At 37.1% G+C, this 20,389-nt stretch overlaps 1 protein-coding gene and 1 non-coding gene across 10 annotated transcripts in view; both read left to right on the top strand.

Moving 5' to 3' along the window:
* The window catches only part of NCOA1 (nuclear receptor coactivator 1), a 279,034-nt gene that overhangs the window by 168,450 nt on the left and 90,195 nt on the right, over nucleotides 1–20,389 (top strand). For all 9 annotated transcript variants that reach the window (XM_063713752.1, XM_024242465.3, XM_024242456.3 and 6 more), the window contains 2 exons: nucleotides 6,185–6,351; nucleotides 13,867–13,964. In XM_063713752.1, coding sequence (XP_063569822.1) covers nucleotides 6,185–6,351; nucleotides 13,867–13,964 — 265 coding nt within the window. The remainder of the gene's footprint in view (nucleotides 1–6,184; nucleotides 6,352–13,866; nucleotides 13,965–20,389) is intronic.
* LOC112132241 (U6 spliceosomal RNA) lies at nucleotides 16,852–16,958 on the top strand. Its single transcript, XR_002914036.1, has one exon. It is a non-coding gene; the product is annotated as a U6 spliceosomal RNA (small nuclear RNA).

Raw genomic sequence — 20,389 nt, 5'->3', positions numbered from 1 at the left:
TCCTACCTGAGAGCAGCGTCCTAGAATGAGTGGAGATTTTATTCCATTCATCTTCTAGGATTTAGAGGAAAGTTTTTCAAACTCCACACTATTGACATTTTGTGTCAGCTAATTTTTTGTTGTGGGGGAGCTGTCCTGTATTTTGTAGGATGTTTAGCAGTATCCCTGCTTCTACACACCAAATGTCAGTAGCATCTTAGTTGTGACAACCAAAAATGTCTCCAAACATTGCCAAATGTCCCCTGGGGCCAAGGGAAACAAAATCACCTCTAGTTGATAATCACTGATCTAGAGAGTAAAGCTGCAGAAGACTCTTCTGTCCTTGGATTACATGCTGCTTTCTCATGGGAGGAAAAAAGGGAGGATTTTAACAGGAGAATGCCAGGGCTCCAGGCTCGAGAAAGAAAAGTGACTATTTATCTTACTCAGCTCAGAGAGCTGTCATAGAGAGACAATAACCTGAGTACTCATAATCACAAGTAAGTGTCCAGATGCTGGGAGGAATGTTGAGATCAAGATACAATCTAGAAGTGTGTTGTCAAAAATTAATGCTCTTGTTTTATCTGTGTATAAAGTCAGTCCTTAAAGGAAAAGTTAAGAATAAATAACTATCTTTTACATTTAATTTTTTGTTTGGGGAAATTTTTTAAATATATAAAAGAATATAGGCTAAGAAACTATATCCAACAGAATGTAATTGATAGTATTTTATCATATTATTATTTTGTTAATATTTTATCATATTTGCATAATCCTGTTTAAAAGTAATACAATATTAACAATTGATTTGTCTGCAGTATTTTAATCTATTTTTAATAATTATGTGTATATTTTATATATATACACACACAGGTATCTTTTGAGCAATATAGAATATTACATTTACGTAATTTATGTAATACTGTATATATTTTCTATAATATACTTTTTCATCATGGGTTTTGAGGTTTAAATATGCATAGATATATTCAGTCCTATTAACTTTTGATTAGTATTGCGTTACATGAATATACCATGTTTGAAAAATATATTTTTCTACAAATACATTCCCTAGAGATAAACAGCCTATAAGTTTTCAGTGTTATAAGTTTTACAAGTTATAAGTTTTCAGTGTTACAAGTTTTATAAGTTTTCAGTGTTATAAGTTTTCAGTGTTACAGCCAGCCCTGCAGCAAATATTCTCACACATATCTCCTATTTTATACATAAGAGTTTCTTTGGCTGGGCACAGTGGTTCACTCCTGTAATCCCAGCACTTTGGAAGGCCGAGGCAGGTGGATCACCTGAGGTCAGGAGTATGAGACCAGCCTGGCCAACATGGTGAAAACCCATCTCTATTAAAAAAAAAAAAAAAATGCCAGGTGTGGTGGCGGGCACCTGTAATCCCAGTTATTCAGAAGGCTGAGGCAGGAGAATCACTTGAACCCGGGAGGTGGAGGTTGCAGTGAGCCAAGATAGTGCCACTGCACTCCAGCTTGGGCAACAAGAGCAAAACTCCGGCTCAAAAAAAAACCAGTTTCTTTAATATCTAGGTAAATTTTTATGTTCACTAGGTAAGCACCACATTGTTTTTCAAATAACAGGCATTGAGAATTCCTCTTTTCCCACATTCTTACTGTCACTGTTCTCTTCTCATGTTAACACTTTGCCAATCTAATGGGTGTGGGGTTATAGTTTAAAGGGCATTTCCATGATGATTAGATAACCTGATCATCTTTTTTTGGTCTTTTACTCATTTATATTTTCCTCCTTTGTGAATTTCTTGGTTGTATCTTTTACCCATGTTCCTGCTGGGTTGTTTGTTCTTTTCTTTTTTATATCTAAGGCTTATTTTAAATTTTTTGGTTATTAACCTTTTCTTGTTTATAACTGATGCAAGTATCTTCTCCCAACCTGTTGGTTAACATTATTTATGATGTGTCTTGACATACAGAGCCATAGGTTTTCATGTGTCAAGCTTTTTAGGGTCTTGTTTAATAATTTTTCTTCTACTCTAAGGTTTTAAACGTATTTTTATATGTTTTCTTCTAATACATGTTTAGGGTTTTAATTAATCTGAAATTTATTTTTGGGCATGGTGTAATATAGGGACCTAATTGTATTTATTGTTTTTCCCAGTTATCAGTAATGACACTACCCTTGACTGTTTTTATTCCGTTACCTTTATTATAAATCAAGTTCCTGTATATATAGGGATCTGGTTCTGAGCTTTCTTATGATAATTGCCTTGATATGTGATGGAACAAGTCGTTCTTGGTTATTCTTCAAATCCATCCATTGTGCTGAATCTTCTTACGTGTTTTAATGGTATATCTGTAGATGCTCTGATGTTTTTGTGTATATAACATCATTACAAATATAAAAGTTTCATCTTTTTTTCTCTTCTTTAGATATCTTAAAGATAATTATCTTCACATTTGCTTTAAAAATATTTGAAAATACCATCTCCTTGAGGTTTATAACTGAAATATGGGCTTCGGCTTTAACAAAACAATGTATTTGATATGGTAAACTAAAAATTTATAATTTTGAAACTGAGTTTATGTATGAATGCCACCTTGTAATGTTTCTGTCTCCCCAAACAGAAGTGAATTCTTTAATCATAAAGAGCATCTGTTAGACATCAGGGTATTGCCAGCATTGTGTACAGATCCTTGGTTAGGAGAGTTTCTCAGCAACTGTTTGGTGGGGTGAGATATCTCATATCTTCCTCCTGTTACCTCTTCTCCATTCATTCATTCTTCTAGGAGAATGAGGATTAAAACGTTAATCTCAAAATTATAGGTAGCTGTGTTTATGCTTGTGGAACATTTCCAATTCAACTCAAGTACATATTAAGTGCGTACTCTTCAGCCAGCACCATTTGCATGATGTTTTAAGGATACAAGTGAAATGTGAGACGTGTTTCTGTCTTTAGGGAGCTTACAAATCTGGTCATGGCACTCATTCTGCTTCTTAAATTTCTGGGCTCCCCCTGTCCCTGAAAATAAATAATCATAATCAAAATGATGATAATGGATAACATTTACTGAGCTAAAAGTATATACCAGGAACTCTGCCAAGCATTTTACATGTATTCTCTTTTTTAATACAAAACCCTGGGAAGTAATGTCATTATCCTAGTTTTACAGACAAGGAAATCGAAGCTTAGAAAAGTTAACTTTCCAATAAGTGACTTGCCTAGGGTTGCATGACTGATAAATTACAGGAAGTTTGGGCCTGTGCATTTTTTTTTTTTTTTTTCTGTTAAGGGACAGGATCTCATTCTATTGCCCAGGCTGGTGTGGAGCAGCACAGTCATAACTCACTGCAGCCTCCAACTCTTGGGCTCAAGCAATCCTCCCCCCTCAGCCTCCCAAGTAGCTGGGACTATAGGCGCACACCATCACACCTGGCTAATTTTTTTTTCTTTTTTTTTTAGAGACAGGGTCTTGTTGTGTTACCCAGGCTGGTCTTGAACTCCTAGCCTCAAGCAATCCTCCTGCCTCTGTCTCCCAAAGTTCTGGGATTACGGATGTGAGCTGCTGTACCCAGCTGAACCTGTGCTTTTAAGCAGTATACCATGCTTTTTATCACGGCAAGATCCCTGTGATCTGATCTGGACCACATCTCTTGCCCTTTTGTTTCTTATCTATAGTTTAGCTATACTGAACTCCTATAGATTCTTTAACTTGGTATCTTCACTCTTACTTTATACCTTTGAAAAAGCTGTTTTTTTCTTTCAGGAAGCCAGCCTCTGCCTACCACTGAGTTCATGCATCTTGTTCTGTAGGTCTAGATGTACTTCTATAGTATTCTAGTCTTGCTGCATAGTATTGTAATGGCCTGTTTTCTTCATTTTCCGACTAATTGGGAGCTATATCTAATTTATTCTTGGATCCTCTAGACACAGTACATGGTTATCTGGCATATAATAAGTACAGGAGTATTTGTTGAGTTAGCTAGTTTGTTGAAGGAAAAATGGTACGCACGTGAGAAATTAACTCAGAATAGCATTAGCTAGAAGGTCTGCAATATGAATGGTAACAAAAGGGATTCGTAAAGAGAGAAATATAGTTGACCCGGAGTAATAAAGGAAGACTTCTTTTCCATTAAGGTAGAATTTTGTTGCCGTCTCCAGTTTTGACTTCGAACATATCTGCTCTCATTTTATCTCCTTGCTTATTGGTTACTTCATTTCATGGTGATTTTTCCTAGTCTCAATCTCTAGTCATTTTATAGACACCTTGCCAGTTCATTACTTTTAGCTTCTTGCTTTCTCTATCCCCTCTCTGTCTGCATGTCCTGCCTGTTCTATCACTTTTTTCTTTTCCCCTATACTGTCTTCAAGTTATTCGGTTTTACACAAAACTTACCATCAAAAACATATTTGAGAGTTCCACCAAGAGAGTCCAGTTTACTCATGTTGCAATTTAGATTCATGGATTTAAATAGCTCATAACTTTAGACTGAATCTACTACATATATCTTTTATCAATTAGTTTCTCTAAGGTAAAAGTAGATGTCTTCAAACACTGTCAGGTTGCAGAGCTGAGGTTCTCTAAAACCTTGTATGTATCAAAATGTATGTTACTCATTTTATTCATGCCTTGGTATGTAATTTGTCAAAATGTCTTGCTGCATTTTCTTGTGGGAGTTATAAGATACAATTTTAATAACTATAATTGGGAAAATTCCTCAATAATGAAAGACTTAAAAGACAGAAATGTGATGGTTACAGTTTTAAAATTTGCTTTTGTTTTGGCATTTGTAATATTTTGTTTTGTGTGGGTAAATACATTTGATTAGTTGATTCTTTTCAACTTACTATATTGTTTTGTGCTATTGTTTTTATAGTCTTTAATATTATTAAGAAAAGTAAATGGGGCTGGGCTTGGTAGCTCACGCCTGTAATCCCAACACTTTGGGAGGCTGAGACGGGCGGATCACGAGGTCAAGAGATCGAGACCATCCTGGCCAACATGGTGAAACCCCGTCTCTACTAAAATACAAAAATTAGCCAGGCGTGGTGGCTGCGCCTGTAGTCCCAGCTACTTGGGAGGCTGAGGCAGAAGAATCGCTTGAACCCGGGAGGCAGAGGTTGCAGTGAGCCGAGATCGCGCCACTGCACTGCAGTCTGGCCTCACGCGAGATTCCATCTCAAAAAAAAAAAAAAGAAAAGAAAAGTAAATGGTATCTTAATTGTTGCCAATTATGAGCTCTATAGCAACTGATCTTCCCCTCTTCTGTCCTCTTTTTTCTATTACTTTTATATGTAGCCAAATGATTTTGATTGCTGCTTATAAAACAAAGAGCTACTTGTGACCAGTTCTTCCTATTATATTAGTTTGATGATAACAAAATTTCAAAGTCATGCTTAACTGTCTTTATATGTGTTACGAAACAAATTGTCTGATGACTTGGCTAAATAAACCAGGGCTAAAGACTGGAAGGCAAAAATGAATCATAGTCATTCAGTACATTTGGTATATTTTTTTAAAAAGGTGCTACCTGTATGCACTGTTATTCCTTGTTCTCATTATTTTGCTTTAAGATAAATTGTTTGATTTTGTTTATTGCATTTATAGGAACTTACAAATGGTTTTTTTTCTGTCTTTTTAGGACACAGCTGTATACAGAATACATTGTTCACTGTACCTTCGTCTCTAATTATTATTATCCTTATTTTGCTTTTGAATGGATACTTTTTTGATGAGGATCAACTAATGGTTTAATCATAAGAATTAAGAGTTTATCAGAGTTATCGGATTTCTAATTATAACTTGTGAATTCTAGTATCGTCTTCCCTGCTTAATTTGTAACAGTTATTTGAAAATTCAGATTTTTCTATTTCTAGGAGTTATTCATAATATAAAGTAGTTCCAAATGTAACTGCTATATTTATTACTTGTTTGCTTTTACTGTCTAGTAATTGTTATTTGAAAATATTCAAGGTGTATATATATGATTGGGGAAATATATCTGTTATAGCAGTCAATTTACTTTGTATATTTTAGCCAGAATTGTTTTCTAAATTTTGGTATTTTTAGTGTCCACTTTTTAGATGTGAATTTATATCACTTTCTAAATCTGGTTTTATATTTTCAATAAAAATAAAGATCTCACTAAATGTATAAACATAGATACTTGATGAGAGAAGGAAATATGGTGATACAAATGTAACTGGATTTTCTTTGTGTAACAGCACTGAAAAGAGGCGCAGGGAGCAAGAAAATAAATATTTAGAAGAACTAGCTGAGTTACTGTCTGCCAACATTAGTGACATTGACAGCTTGAGTGTAAAACCAGACAAATGCAAGATTTTGAAGAAAACAGTGGATCAGATACAGCTAATGAAGAGAATGGAACAAGGTAAAAAAAAAAAAGAAAGAAAGAAAGAAAAAAACCCATGGCTGTGTGCTTTGTTATTAAGACATTTATAACATGTGATTTTACTTTATTATTATTATTTTATTATTATTTTTTTTTTTTGAGATGGAGTCCCGCTCTGTCGCCCAGGCTGGAGTGCAGTGGTGCGATCTCGGCTCACTGCAAGCTCCACCTCCTGGGTTCACGCCATTCTCCTGCCTCAGCCTCCCGAGTAGCTGGGACTACAGGTGCCTGCCACTATACCTGGCTGATTTTTTTGTATTTTTTTAGTAGAGACGGGGTTTCACCATGTTAGCCAGGATGGTCTCGATCTCCTGACTTCGTGATCCATCCGCCTCAGCCTCCCAAAGTGCTGGGATTACAGGCGTGAGCCACCGCGTCCGGCCTACTTTTTTATTATTAAGAAATTATATTGAACATTATAATTTTATAAAGAAATGTCTTTGTTAAGATGCTGTTTATTTTAGAAAGTGAACCTGAGAATCTTCTTGTTATAACAAAGTGTCTTATTAAGTTAACTCAAAAACTGGTTGCTTTAGGAGATTTTATGGGACTCAGTATCATAGGGGATTGAGTCAGAAGACACAAGTTGTGGAGTTGGACCTGAGGCCCTGGCATAGAATTCTTTAGGACAGTAACTCCATGAAGGGAAAAATCTCTCCATTTATATGAGGAAGTTTGTCTCTACCTGGGCTCTTCCCTGAAAAAAACCCTGATTTTTTTTTTTTTTTTTTTTTTTTTGAGATAGAGCCTCACTCTGTCGCGGGCTGGAGTGCAGTGGTGCGATGTCTGCTCACTGCACCCTCTACCTCCCGGGTTCAAGCAATTCTCCTGCCTCAGCCTCCCGAGTAGCTGGGATTACAAGTGCGCGCCACTATGCCCAGCTAATTTTTGTATTTTTAGTAGAGACGGGGTTTCACCATGTTGGCCAGGCTGGTATATATTTAAGGTTCATATTTTTACTACCTATATTTACTGGGAACCCCATACCATCAAACTCCTTGGTTGCCTACCAGAAATAAAGGCAGAGCACTTTGAAGAAACAATCCCACAAGCTGGCCCCATGGGAGTGCCACAGAAAAAGTGCTTCTGAGGGTGATTTTACACTGCAAAGTTGCTTAACATATGAGGAAATAATCTAGAGTAACAGCACAAATAACAAACAGAAGGACTAACCCCAAAGAACTTCAGATTATTAGCATTAAAGTTTTATAATTTTAAGATTTTAGAAGGTGGAAAACGGATAGTCTAGTGACAACTGATTTAGCAGACAGGAGAAACCATACTGTAAAACTGCAGAGAGGAGCACTAGCAAGAGGCTCTCTGCCCCTTTCTTGCTTGGTCTCGAAACACTAACAGCCTGGCTCCTACTCCCTAAATTGGGAGTGGCAGCATTCCTCTGGGTAAACTGAGCAGTCGGAAGATGAAGTCATGTGGGGGGTGATCCTCAAATGAAAAAATTCATTCCTTATCTTGCCTCCACTCCTCACCTAACTGCCAGTCAACTATTTAGCGTGAACAAAAAGCCAGGTATTGGAGGAAAGCCTGTAATATAAAAGAGAGCAAACCAAGCAAACAAACAGAAAAAAAGGGAACTCCGAGCAAGCAGAAACAATGCAGGGAGCTGAAGAAGAGTTAAAAAGATACCAGTCCCTGGGAGACATGAGGGAAGGTATTTCATCAAAAAATGAGAATAAGTCCTGTAAAATGAAATATTCAAAAGAAGAAATAGCTTTTGGAACTTAAAAACAGGATAGCTGGAAAAAATTTTACCTCTTTACCTTGTTTCTACTCTTTGCCTCCTCACACTCTCTACCCTGACCAGTTGCAGGTACACTCTGCCCCCACTATTTACACTTGCTGTTCCTTCTGTCTGGAATGCTCTGTCTCTAGATATCCACATGCTTTATCCACCTCTTCCACGTCTTTGCTCAAATATGTCTTCTGAGTAAAGTTGTTCCTAACTAACCTATTTGAAATATTTTTAAAACCAGAAAAATCTATGCATCTTTTTATACCTTCCTTATTTTCCCCACAGTACTTTTTACATCTGACGTATGGCATATTTTATATATTATTTGCCTGCCCCCACTAGAGTTCCACGAGGGCAAGCATTTTTGTTTGTTCACGACTATATCCTCAGTACCTAAAACAGCACTTGGCTACATAGTAGGCTTTCAATGCATATTTGTTGAATGACTGGATGAAGGGATGTGATTTGAAGAAATCTCTTAGATAATAAGCAATGGAAAATGAGAGAAAAAATAAGAAACTTACAGGATTAGTTCAGGAAGTCTAACATATGATTAATCCCAGAAAAAGAGAATAGAACAAATAGAAGGGAAGAAATGATAAGAGAAATAATGCAAAAATAATGTTCTCAGAACTAGAAGAATATTAGTTTCCGGAATGAAAGCCCTCATGTAGTGCCTAGCACAGTTGTTGTAAAAGAAAGATAAAGTAACTTACACCAATGCACAATTTAGTGACATTTCAGAACACCAGGGAGAAAAACAAGAGAGAAGAAGAAACAGGTCTCACACATAACTAGATTGCTTTCAGAATAGGTTCAGACTTCTAAATAACAACATTGAAAACTAGAATTCTGGACCCAGAATTCTGTGTTCATCCAGTTGAAGTTATGAGTGCCAAATAGACATGCTCAGACATTCAAAGTCTCAAAGGTATTACCTCCAGTTATACCTGTTTCAGAAATCTCTATCCAATCCAAGATAGTAAAGCTAGCAAGAAGGGCATAGGATCTTAATCCAGGGAAACCATGGAATCTTAACACAACGAAAGGTAAAAGGAGACCCAGGATTACAGTTGTGCAGCAACCTAGAAAATAGCCAGTCCTAGTTGGAGCAGGTGAATAGAGGACTCTAGGGAACATTTCCATAAGAAAAAAAAAAAAAAGGAACGCATAAGAGTATCTGCTAACTGACTGAATCAAGATGAATTTTTCAGCTCTGGAGAGGAGTTTAGGGTTGAATTAAACTATACATAAGATCTGAAACACTAAATATAAGAAAAGAAATGTAAGTTATAACACACACATCGGCTCCCTTATAAAGTATATTTATATGACCCTAGTGACATATATATTAAATACTGGTTACTCAAAAAATTGTTAAAACTATACTGAAAGTAAGAGAGGAGGGGTAATTTGTGTAGCAGGTTGGTGTAAATAAATTATTTACCTTTCATGATAGCATGTCAGTAGGTTATGTCTAACATGGACAAAATCAGGTTATAGCAAATTAGCATGCTACTAAGAAGTATGAAGCATATTAGGATATAGGCTAGGTTAGTATAACAACACACCCAAAATACAATGGTTTTAAAAAGATGGTCTAGGAAGGTGTGAGGGATTGACTCCTTCCATCTTTTTTGCTCTGCCATTCCTAGGGTATTGCCATTATCCCTGTAGTTAGACATGGCCCCCTTGTCCATGTCCCAGCTAACAAGAAGGAGAAAGAAAAAAACAAGAAGGCATGCTTCTTTTCCATTACAGATAAGACCCAGAAATTACATGTCACTTCTATTCACATTCCGTTAGGCCAGAAACTAGTCACATAGCCATTCCTACCTTAGGTTTTCCCTAAAATGTTAGATGTTTTGCACTTCACACAAAATTATTTAATCTACTTGAACTTGATAGTTTATGTTTTTTAGAACTTGCTTACAAACAAAATCCTTTCTTACCGTCATGTAATAAAACACATGAAATAATGAAGGAAATGTTTCTTAAAATGAGAAACTCCTGCACCATAATAATAAAAAGATAACATAATTTAAAAATAAATAAAGACCCTGAATAGACATTTCTCCAAAGAAAATGTACAAATGGCCAACAAGCACATGAAAAAGATGCCCAATATCATTAGCCATTAGGGAAATGCAAACTAGAATCAAAGTCACATACCATTTCACAGTCACTAAGATGGCTATAATCAAAAAGATAAGGCTGGGTGCTGTGGCTCACACCTGTAATCCCAGCACTTTGGGAGGCCAAGGTGAGAAGATGGCTTGAGCCCAGGAGTTTGAGACCAGCCTGGGCAACATAGCGAGACCCTCTGTCTACAAAAAAAATTAAAAATTACCCAGGCACAGTAGTGCATCCCTGTAGTCCCAACTATTCGGGAGACCAAGGTGGGAGGATTGCTTGAGCCCAGGAGTTTGAGGTTGCAATGAGCTATGATTGTGCCACTGCACTCCATCCTGGGCAACAGAGCGAGGAGTGTCTTAGGAAAAAAACAGAAAAAGGTAATAACAAGTGTGGGTGAGAAATTGAAAACCTCACATACTTCTGATGGGAATGGAAAATGATGGAGCCACGTTGGAAAACAGTCCAACAGTTTCTCAGCTGGAGGAGAGTTTGGGGTTGAACACAGAGCTAGCTATCATATGACCCAATAATTCCAGTTCTAGGTGTATCCTCAAGAGAAATGAAAACATGTCCATGCAAAAAATTTGTACATGAATGTTCACAACAACATTATCACAAATAGCTAAAAAGTAGAAACTACCCATATGTTCATCAGCTGATGAATAGATATATTAAAGGACATATACCACTATGAAGGACTATTATTAGGCAATAAAAAGGAATAAAGTATTGATAAATAATTCAACATGGTTGAACCCTGAAAACATGCTAAGCCAAAGAAGAAGCCCAGTCACATATGACCACATATTGTATGATTCCATTTATAGGAAATGTCCAAAAAAGGCAAATTCATTGAGACAAAAAATAAATTGGTAGATGCCTCAGACTTAGGGGTATTGGAAAAATGGGGAGTGACTGGTAATGGGAATGGAGTTTTTTGGGAGGTGATGAGAATATTCTAAAATTGGTTGTGACGGTAGTTGCACAACTCTGTGAATATACTAAAAATCATTGAATTGTGTGCCTTAAATGAGTTAATTTTATGTTGTGTAAATTATAGCTCAAGAAAGCCATTATTATAAATAGTATGTGAGATAACATTTTACACCATAGGTTTGCAAAAATTAAAAACTATGATATTGTTTTTCAGTGAGGATGCAGAAGAGCAAAACCAATGTTACAACCTCTTTGGAGAGCAGTTTGTCAATACCTAGTGATATAAGTTACGCAGACCTTATGATCCTGCAATTTCACTTCTAGTATTTATCCTGAAGAAACTGTGACATGTGTACAAAAGAGGAAATACCAAAAATAGTTTATTATAGCACTGTAGTTATCAAAAGACCTATCAGTAGGGGAATAGAAATCCACTACGGATTATTTATATCATATAATACTCTTAACAGCAGTTAAAATGAATGAATCAAACCTACATGTATCAATGTGGTTAAATCTCAAACATAATATTGAGTGGAAAAAGTAAGTTGAAAAAGTTTGTACAATTGTCCCTTGGTATGTGTGGGGGATTGGTTCCATGACCTCCCACTGATACTAAAATCTGAGTATGCTCAAGTCCCTGATATAAAATGGTGTAGTAACCAGGGGCAGTGGTGCATGTCTGTAATCCCAGCTACCTGGAAGACTGAGGCTAGAGGATTGCTTGAACTTAGGAGTTTAGGGCTAGCCTGGGCAACATAGCAAGATCCCTGTCTCTTAAAATAAAATAAAACAAGCAAAATTTAAAAATAAGATAAAATGTCATAGTATTTGCTTATAATTGATCCTCTCATGTACTTTTTTTTTTTTTTTTTTTTAAAGACAGGGTCTCACTCTGTCGCCCAGGCTGGAGTGCAGTTGCGGGATCTCAGCTCACTGCAACCTCTGCCTCCCAGGTCCAAGCAATTATTGTACCTCAGCCTCCTGAGTAGCTGAGATTACAGACATTTGCCACCACGCCCGACTAATTTTTGTATTTTTATTAGAGATAGGATTTCACTATGTTGGCCAGGCTGGTCTCCAACTCCTGACCTCAGATGATCTGCCCGCCTTGGCTTCCCAAAGTGCTGGGATTACAGACGTGAGCCACCTTGCCTGGCCCATGTACTTTTAAATAATCTCTAGATTACCTATTAAAATACTTAACTACAATGTAAAGGCTATGTAAATAGTTGTTGTACTGTATTGTTTAGGGAATAATGATGAAAAAAATCTATATGTATTCAGCACAGACACAATTCGTTTTCAAATATTTTTGATCTGTGGTCAGTAGAATCCATGGATGTGGAGGACTAATGGTATATATAACTATACATTTATGTAAACCTTAAAACATGAAACAATAACATTGTTTATGTATATATATGTTTATATATATAACAATAATATATTGTTTATGAAATCATACATATGTAGTAAAAGTATGAAAAAATGCTTAGAATGATTATGGCAACCTCAGAATAATGGTTACTTCTGCAAAAAGGGACAGAGGAGGGAGGGCAGGGCTTTCTCTGTATTTGCAACATGTATTTATTTAAAAAGGAAAGATCTGAGGCAAATGACGTTAACATCTGTGAAAACCGAATGGTGGCTATATTAATATGTGCTGTATAATTTTCTGTATTTTTTGGAATACTTGAAATCCTTCTTCTTGTTTTTGAGACATGGTCTCATCCTGACACCCAGGTTGGAGTGCAGTGGCACAATTATAGCCCACTGCTGCCTCAAATTCTTGGGCTCAAGCAATCCTCCTACCTCACCCTCCTGAGTAGCTAGGATTACAAGCATGCACCACCACACCTAGCTAATTTTAAAAATTTTTTGTAAAGATAAAGGTCTCGCTATGTTGCCCAGGCTGTTCTCAAACTCCTGGCATCCATCAATCCTCCCACCTCTGCCTCCCAAAGCGCTGAGATTACAGGCTTGGGGCACTGCACCCAACCCTGAAATACTTCCGTTTTAAAGTGAAAATATGAATTTCTGTGCTCAATAATACCATATTTGGCTTTTGGTTAACTAGTCTGACATATCAGAAACTTTTATTATTTAAATATGATTCCGCTTTCAGATGATGGGATATGCAACGTCACCTCACAAAAGAACTCCCAATTACTTAGCAGTTTCAGTTTTATCAATCAGAGCATCATGGCATGAACGTGAAATGTGAGTGAGTTCATGCAGGCTCTCAAAAGGAAAAATCATATTTTCATTCTCTCTTCAATGGCACTTGATCAAATCAGAAAAAGAAAGAAAACTTGAGGAAATAATTTTTCTTTTACAACTTACCCATTTCTCAAAACTTATGGTATGGACTTTTTAAAAAGGCAATATATTTATAGCATTTTTCTCATTGTTGAAACACTGGATGTAGTATTCAAATCTTCATGCTACCATGTATTAGTTATATGTTTTCAGGCACATTACTTAACCTTTGTGATGTTCCATTTTATAATCCGTAAAATGAGCATAATTAAGATTAGTGTGAAAGTGCCTAGATACTGACTAAATGTTATTTGAATTTGAAATTTGGTAGATCTATGTCTTCGTAAACTTGACTTTATGGAAATAAGCTCTTTTCAGATATGTGATTTTTTTAAGTTTCTTTATTATAGAGAAATCAACAACTGATGATGATGTACAGAAATCAGACATCTCATCAAGTAGTCAAGGAGTGATAGAAAAGGAATCCTTGGGACCTCTTCTTTTGGAGGTAGGTGTCTTCATTGACTCAGAAAGTGATTAAAATCTTTGTTGTAGCCAATTTGGTTTTTTCTTTTTTAAATGCCTTATATCCAGTTAATAAATTATAAAACAAAGTAAAGAACTTTTTATAATTATTTTATTATGAGAACTATTCAACAGTTGTTACTGTTTCAGAATCAAAAGTGAATAATGAACATAAGAAATTTTCATGAAGGCATTCTAAGCAGTGAGATGGAAAATTTGAAGCTTATTATATGGCTTTGCCTTTTATTTCTGTGGTGGTTAGGCCTAGTTGGGAAAATAAAATATTAATATTAGATTTATTTAGCTAGGTAGTGTCATCCATATGTATACCATAGAATTTTACTTTTGAATGAAGGATCCCACAGTTTATTGCAGTACATGATTTTCTACAGTTTTCTGAATAAAAATGTTTAAATTGTTTATATAAACATTCTAAGAGAATTATTATTTTAACTGTCAAACTTTGTAACGTAAAGAACTTTTAAATTTGAATGGCTTTGTAATTACTGTGTAATTTTCACCCCTGCATTTTCTATCTAATCTTTACTCCCTGCATTTTCAATATAGATGTCTTGTTTCCAAGCATCCTCATTACTTCAAATGCTTTCTCTCCTACATGAATGTTTAAAGACATATGTATGTATATGTGTGTGTGTGTGTGTGTCTGTGTCTGTGTCTATATATATATATATAATTTTATATATATATATAATTTTATATATATATATAAAATTATATATATTTTTTGTGGCCCTCAGGTACCCCCTTTTTTTTTTTTTTTTGAGATGGAGTCTCGCTTTGTGGCCCAGGCTGGAGTGCAGTGGTGTGGTCTCGGCTCACTGCAAGCTCTGCCTCCCGGGTTCATGACATTCTTCTGCCTCAGCCTCCTGAGTAGCTGGGACTACAGGCGCCCGCTACCACGCCTGGCTAATTTTTTTGTATTTTTAGTAGAGACGGTGTTTCACTGTGTTAGCCAGGATGATCTCGATCTCCTGACCTCGTGATCTGCCCACCTCATCCTCCCAAAGTGCTGGGATTACAGGCGTGAGCCACCGCGCCCGGCCTATTTCTCTTTTTAAAAATATGAAATAAAGGTAGCACGGGTAAAGAATGAAGGTACTGGAAGAAATTTTCGCACATCTAATGAGAGGGTAATATTAGAATGTATTTATTCAACAAAGATTTGTTGAATACCTAGTGTGTTAGACACTGGGTATCTACATCATGGAATTATTTTAAAAATTAAGTGACACAATTTCTTAGCAGAGTACTTTGTACATAGTTAGTACTCATTAAGTCCAGTATGGGCATTTTTTTAAAGCTCATTTCCTCCCTTTGCAAGTGTCTAAAATTCCTCTGCCTGCTGGTCAGAGTTCTGCATTATCTGACTCTAACCCTCCTGTTTCCATTGGTCCATAAGAAAACTCTGCTTCAGTCAGGGAGGTCTCACTATATCTTGCACATGCATTCTAGCTTCCTTAACTTGCTTTGTACCATTCCCTACATTTCTTTGTGGCTTTTGACACTTGCTGACCACTCATTCCCACTACCTTACACATTCCATGGCCCCTTTCACAGTGTTCTTTCTCTACCCCTCTGGTTACTCCTCAGCCTTTTTCTCAGATTTCTTTCCTTAATTGCCTCTTAAATGTTAGTATCCCCCAGGAGTCTAGCCTTGGCTTTTTCCCTTTTTTTATTCTGTGCACATTTCCTGGGAAGGTTTATCTGTGTCTTTGTCTGTATAACGTATACACATATATGTGAATTACATATATGAAATCAATTGCATTTCTCTGATTTGAAGCAATAGAAATCAACTCTGACTAAGCAAATATGAATTTATTGGAATGCTGTTTGGATATCATAGAACCATGCTTGGAAATGGGATGAAATCAAAATATCTTAAGGAGGCTAGAAACCAAAAGCTTTGTTAACGGTCTCTTAGAAAGAACCATCTGGGCAGTGCCCTGCTGCTAGAATGAGTGTACTCCTGCTATGTTTAGCTTTTTGTAATTATTCTCAAGATTCACATTTGAGGAGGAAGTCTCCCAATGGCCTGATTAAGAATCCCATAAGGCTTCGTGTAGTGGGGAAGAAAATTTCCCAGAGGAAATCAGAGTGTTCTTTACTAGGGGAAAAGATGATTGTAGTTAAAAACAAATAAACAGGCCAGGCATGGTGCATCACGCCTGTAATCCCAGCACTTTCGGAAGCCAAGGCGGGTGGATCACTTGAGGTCAGGAGTTCAAGAGCAGCCTGGCCAAGATGGCAAAATCCCATCTCTACTAAAAATATAAAAATTAGCCGGGCGTGGTGGTCAGCGCCTGTAATCCCAGCTGCTCAGGAGGCTGAGGCAGGAGAATCATGTGAACCTGGGAGGCAGAGGTTGCAGTGAGCTGAGACTGCACCATTACACTCCAGCCTGGGCAACAGAGTGAGACTCTGTCTCAAAATAAATAAATTAATAAATAAGTAAAAAATAAACAAGAGACCCAAATGATTCCTATATGTACCTGTGAATCACAAAGGTCTATCCTTAGCCCAGATCTCTCTTCCAAGCTTCTGTTTCAACACATCCTGCTGCCTTTTAAAGATTTCCAATTTTCCCAGAGTGGCCTCACTCTGGAGGTTGGAGGTATTTTGGGGTTTCTCAGCAGACTTCTGTGGCAGTGGGGTCACCTCAAGTTTTGGAACAGCAATGAAAAATGACCAGTGCTATGATATCCAGTTTACTCATGTGACCTGGGATAGTTCCTTTTGTACTGTCCATCCCAGATTTGTTGCCATAATCATAGACATGACTTGGGGAGGAGAGTTGCTTGTGCTCCCTTTTCATAAGCATTCTGGAAAGAAATCAAAACTTGGATGTGGTGCTCACTTTGGCAGCACATATACTAAAATAGGAACAATACAGAGAAGATTATCATGGCCTCTGCACAAAGATGACACACAAATTTGTGAAGTATTTCATATTTTTCAGCTGAACCCAACTTATACCACAGGCAAAACCAAGGGCATCAAAGAATATAAAAGCAAAAAGCTCCATTGAAAGGACAGCACTTTTGAACATTAAAGGAGCATCAGATGCAAAAGAACCAGTGTAATAACTCTGGAAACGCAAAAAGCCAGAGTGTTTTCTTAACCTCCAAACAACTGCACTAACTCCCCAGCCATGGTTTGTAACCAGGCAGAAATGACTCAAATGACAGACTAAGAATTCAGAATCTGGATGGCAACAAAGATCATTGAGATTCAGGAGAAGGTTGAAACCCAATCCAAGGAATCTTAGGAATCCAGTAAAATGATATTACAGGTTAAAGACAAAGTAGCTATTTTAAGAACCAAACTGATCTGATAGAACTGAAAAACTCACTACAAGAAAAATTTCATAATTGGAAATATTAATGACAGAATTGACCAAGCTGAGGAAAGAATCTCAGAGCTCGAAGACCAGTTCTTCAGTCAACTCAGAAATAAAGAAAAAAGAATAAAAAAGAATGAACAAAACCTCTGAGAAATATGTGATTATGTAAAGAGGCTAAACCTACAGCTGGTATCCCTGACAAAGAGGGAGAGTATATTAGTCAATTTTCACACTGCTATAAAGAATACCTGATTTTGGGCCAGGCGTGGTGGCTCACACCTGTAATGCCAGCACTTTGGGAGGCCACGGCGGGCGGATCACTTGAGGTCAGGAGTTCGAGACCAGCCTGGCCAACATGGTGAAACCCTGTCTCTACTAAAAATACAAAAATTAGCCTGGCATGGTGGCACATGCCTGTAATCCCAGTTACTCAGGAGGCTGATGCAGGAGAATCTCTTGAACCCGGGAGGCAGAGGTTCCAGTGAGCCAAGATCACGCCACCGCACTCCAGCCTGGGTGACAGAGCAAGACCCTGTCTCAAAAAAACAAAAACAAACAAACAAACAAAACCCTGAGACTGGGTAATTTATAAAGGAAAGAGGGATGTTTTTGTTTGGTTGTTTGGTTTTGTCTTTTGACAGAGTCTTGCTCTGTCGCCCAGGTGGGAATGCAGTGACACAATCTCGGATTACTGTAACCTCCACCTCTTGGGTTTAAGCAATTCTTGTGCCTCAGCCGCCCAAGTACCTGGGACTACAGGCATGTACCACCATGCCCGGCTAATTTTTGTATTTTTAGTAGAAATGGGGTTTCGCCATGTTGGCCAGTCTGGTCTCGAACTCCTGGCCTCACATGATCCACCCCGGTTGGCCTCCCAAAATGTTGGGATTACAGGCATGAGCTACCGTGCCTGGCTGGAAAGAGGTTTAATTGACTTACAGTTCCACATGGCTAGGGAAGCCTCAGGAAATTTACAATTACAGCAGAAGGCAAAGGAGAAGCAAGTATGTTCTTCACCAGGCGGCAGGAGAGAGAAAGAGTGAGAGAACGAGGATGTGCCACACTTTTTTTTTCCTTCAACTTTTAAGTTCCAGGGTACATGTGCAGAATGTGCAGGTTTGTTACATAGCTAAATGTGTGCCATGGTAGTTTGCTGCATAGATCAACCCATCACCTAGGTATTAAGCCCAGCATCCATTAGCTATTCTTCCTCATACTCACCCTCCTGCCACCCCTGCCCCCGACAGGCCTCAGTGTGTGTTGTTCCCTCCGCTGTGTGTCCATGTGTTCTCATTGTTCAGCTCCCACTTATAAGTGAGAACATGCAGCATTTGGTTTGATGTTCCTGCATTAATTTGCTGAGAATAACAGCTTCCAACTCCATCCATGTCCCTGCAAAGGACCACGATCTCATTCCTTTTTATGGCTACATAGTATTCCATGGTGTATATGTACCACATTTTCTTTATCCAGTCTATCATTGATGGGCATTTAGGTTGATTCCAGGCATTTGCTGTTGTGAATAGTGCTGTGATGAACATACATGTGCATGTATCTTTATAACAGAATGATTTATGTCTCTTTGGATATATACTCAGTAATGGGATTGCTGGGTCATATGGTATTTCTGCCTCTAAATCTTTGAGGAATCACCACACTGCCTTCCACAATGGTTAAACTAATTTACACTCCCACAAACAGTGTAAAAGCATTCCTTTTTCTCTGCAACCTTGCCAGCATCTATTGTTTTTTGACTTTTTAATAATCACCATTCTGACTGGCATGAAATGATATCTCATTGTGGTTTTGATTTGCATCTCTCTAATGATCAGTGATGTTGAGCTTTTCATATGTTTGTTGGCTGCATGAATGTTTTCTTTTGAGAAGTGTCTGTTCATGCCATTTGCCTGCTTTTTAATGGGGTTGTTTTTTTCTTGTAAATTTGTTTAAGTTCCTTGTAGACTGGATATTAGACCTTTGTCAGATGGATAGATTGCAAAAATTTTATCCCATTCTTTAGGTTGTTCACTCTGATGATAGTTTCTTTTGCTGTGCAGAAGCTCTTGAGTTTAATTAGATCCTATTTGTTAATTTTTGCTTTTATTGCAGTTGCTTTTGGCATTTTCATCATGAAATCTCTGCTCGTGCCTATGTACTGAATGGTATTGCCTAGATATTCTTCTAGGGTTTTTATAGTTTTGGGTGATGTCTTTTATTCCCAGAACTTTGTCCAATCACAGTCACTTTGGTAGTCTCATTTAAAGCCAGGGTCCTGTGAGAAGCCTTGGCTAATGTGAACCCTTCTGTGTGACACACAGTGGTCTTCTTCAAAGGATGACATCCTGGGCAGAGTTTGGAAAAGTTCTCAGATTGATTACTGAAATGCATAGGCATTTGTTGTCTTCTCTGTATGCAGTACAACATAAAACTAGCTGACAGGACTTGGAGCAATAGGAAGATTCCTTTCCAGGAGCACACTTTGAAGTTAATTAGATAAACAACATGAGGGAAACTTGTAGAACGAGAACAAGTAATAACAGATTATATTAACCAGATATACTTTTAGAAAATAGAGATGCTTCTATATTCATAGGAATAGTCTCAAAAATTATTCCCTGAAATGTTACTAGTCTCTTGAGGGTGGAATTCTGGCAGATCTTCCACTATCAACCTCATTTTTATATTTTAATTTTTATAAGTATATATTTATAATAAAAAGCAAGTTAAATTGTATTTACACTGATGCAAAGAACATTTTTATAGGTCTATTTTTGAAAAATAAATCTTTTAAAATTCTATTTTTATATAAACTTCAAGGTAAGTAAATATACATTGATCACCTATTATGAGACTTATAGCTAATCTGAGGGGTTTTATAAACCCAATTTAGATATGAGGGTACTTTCCTGTGCTCATCTAAACCCAAAATATTTTAACAAAGAGTTTATCTAGTGTTGAGATTTTAAAGATTATTAATCACATCCCTGTCTCCTTTGCATTATGGACTAAGTAAGTCACAGCAATCGGGTAGGATAAAAATAGCT

Source organism: Pongo abelii, chromosome 12, assembly GCF_028885655.2.
Source record: "Pongo abelii isolate AG06213 chromosome 12, NHGRI_mPonAbe1-v2.0_pri, whole genome shotgun sequence".
NCBI lineage: Eukaryota > Metazoa > Chordata > Mammalia > Primates > Hominidae > Pongo > Pongo abelii.
Note: the sequence above shows the minus strand (reverse complement) of the source record. Positions and strands in the feature narration are given on the sequence as shown.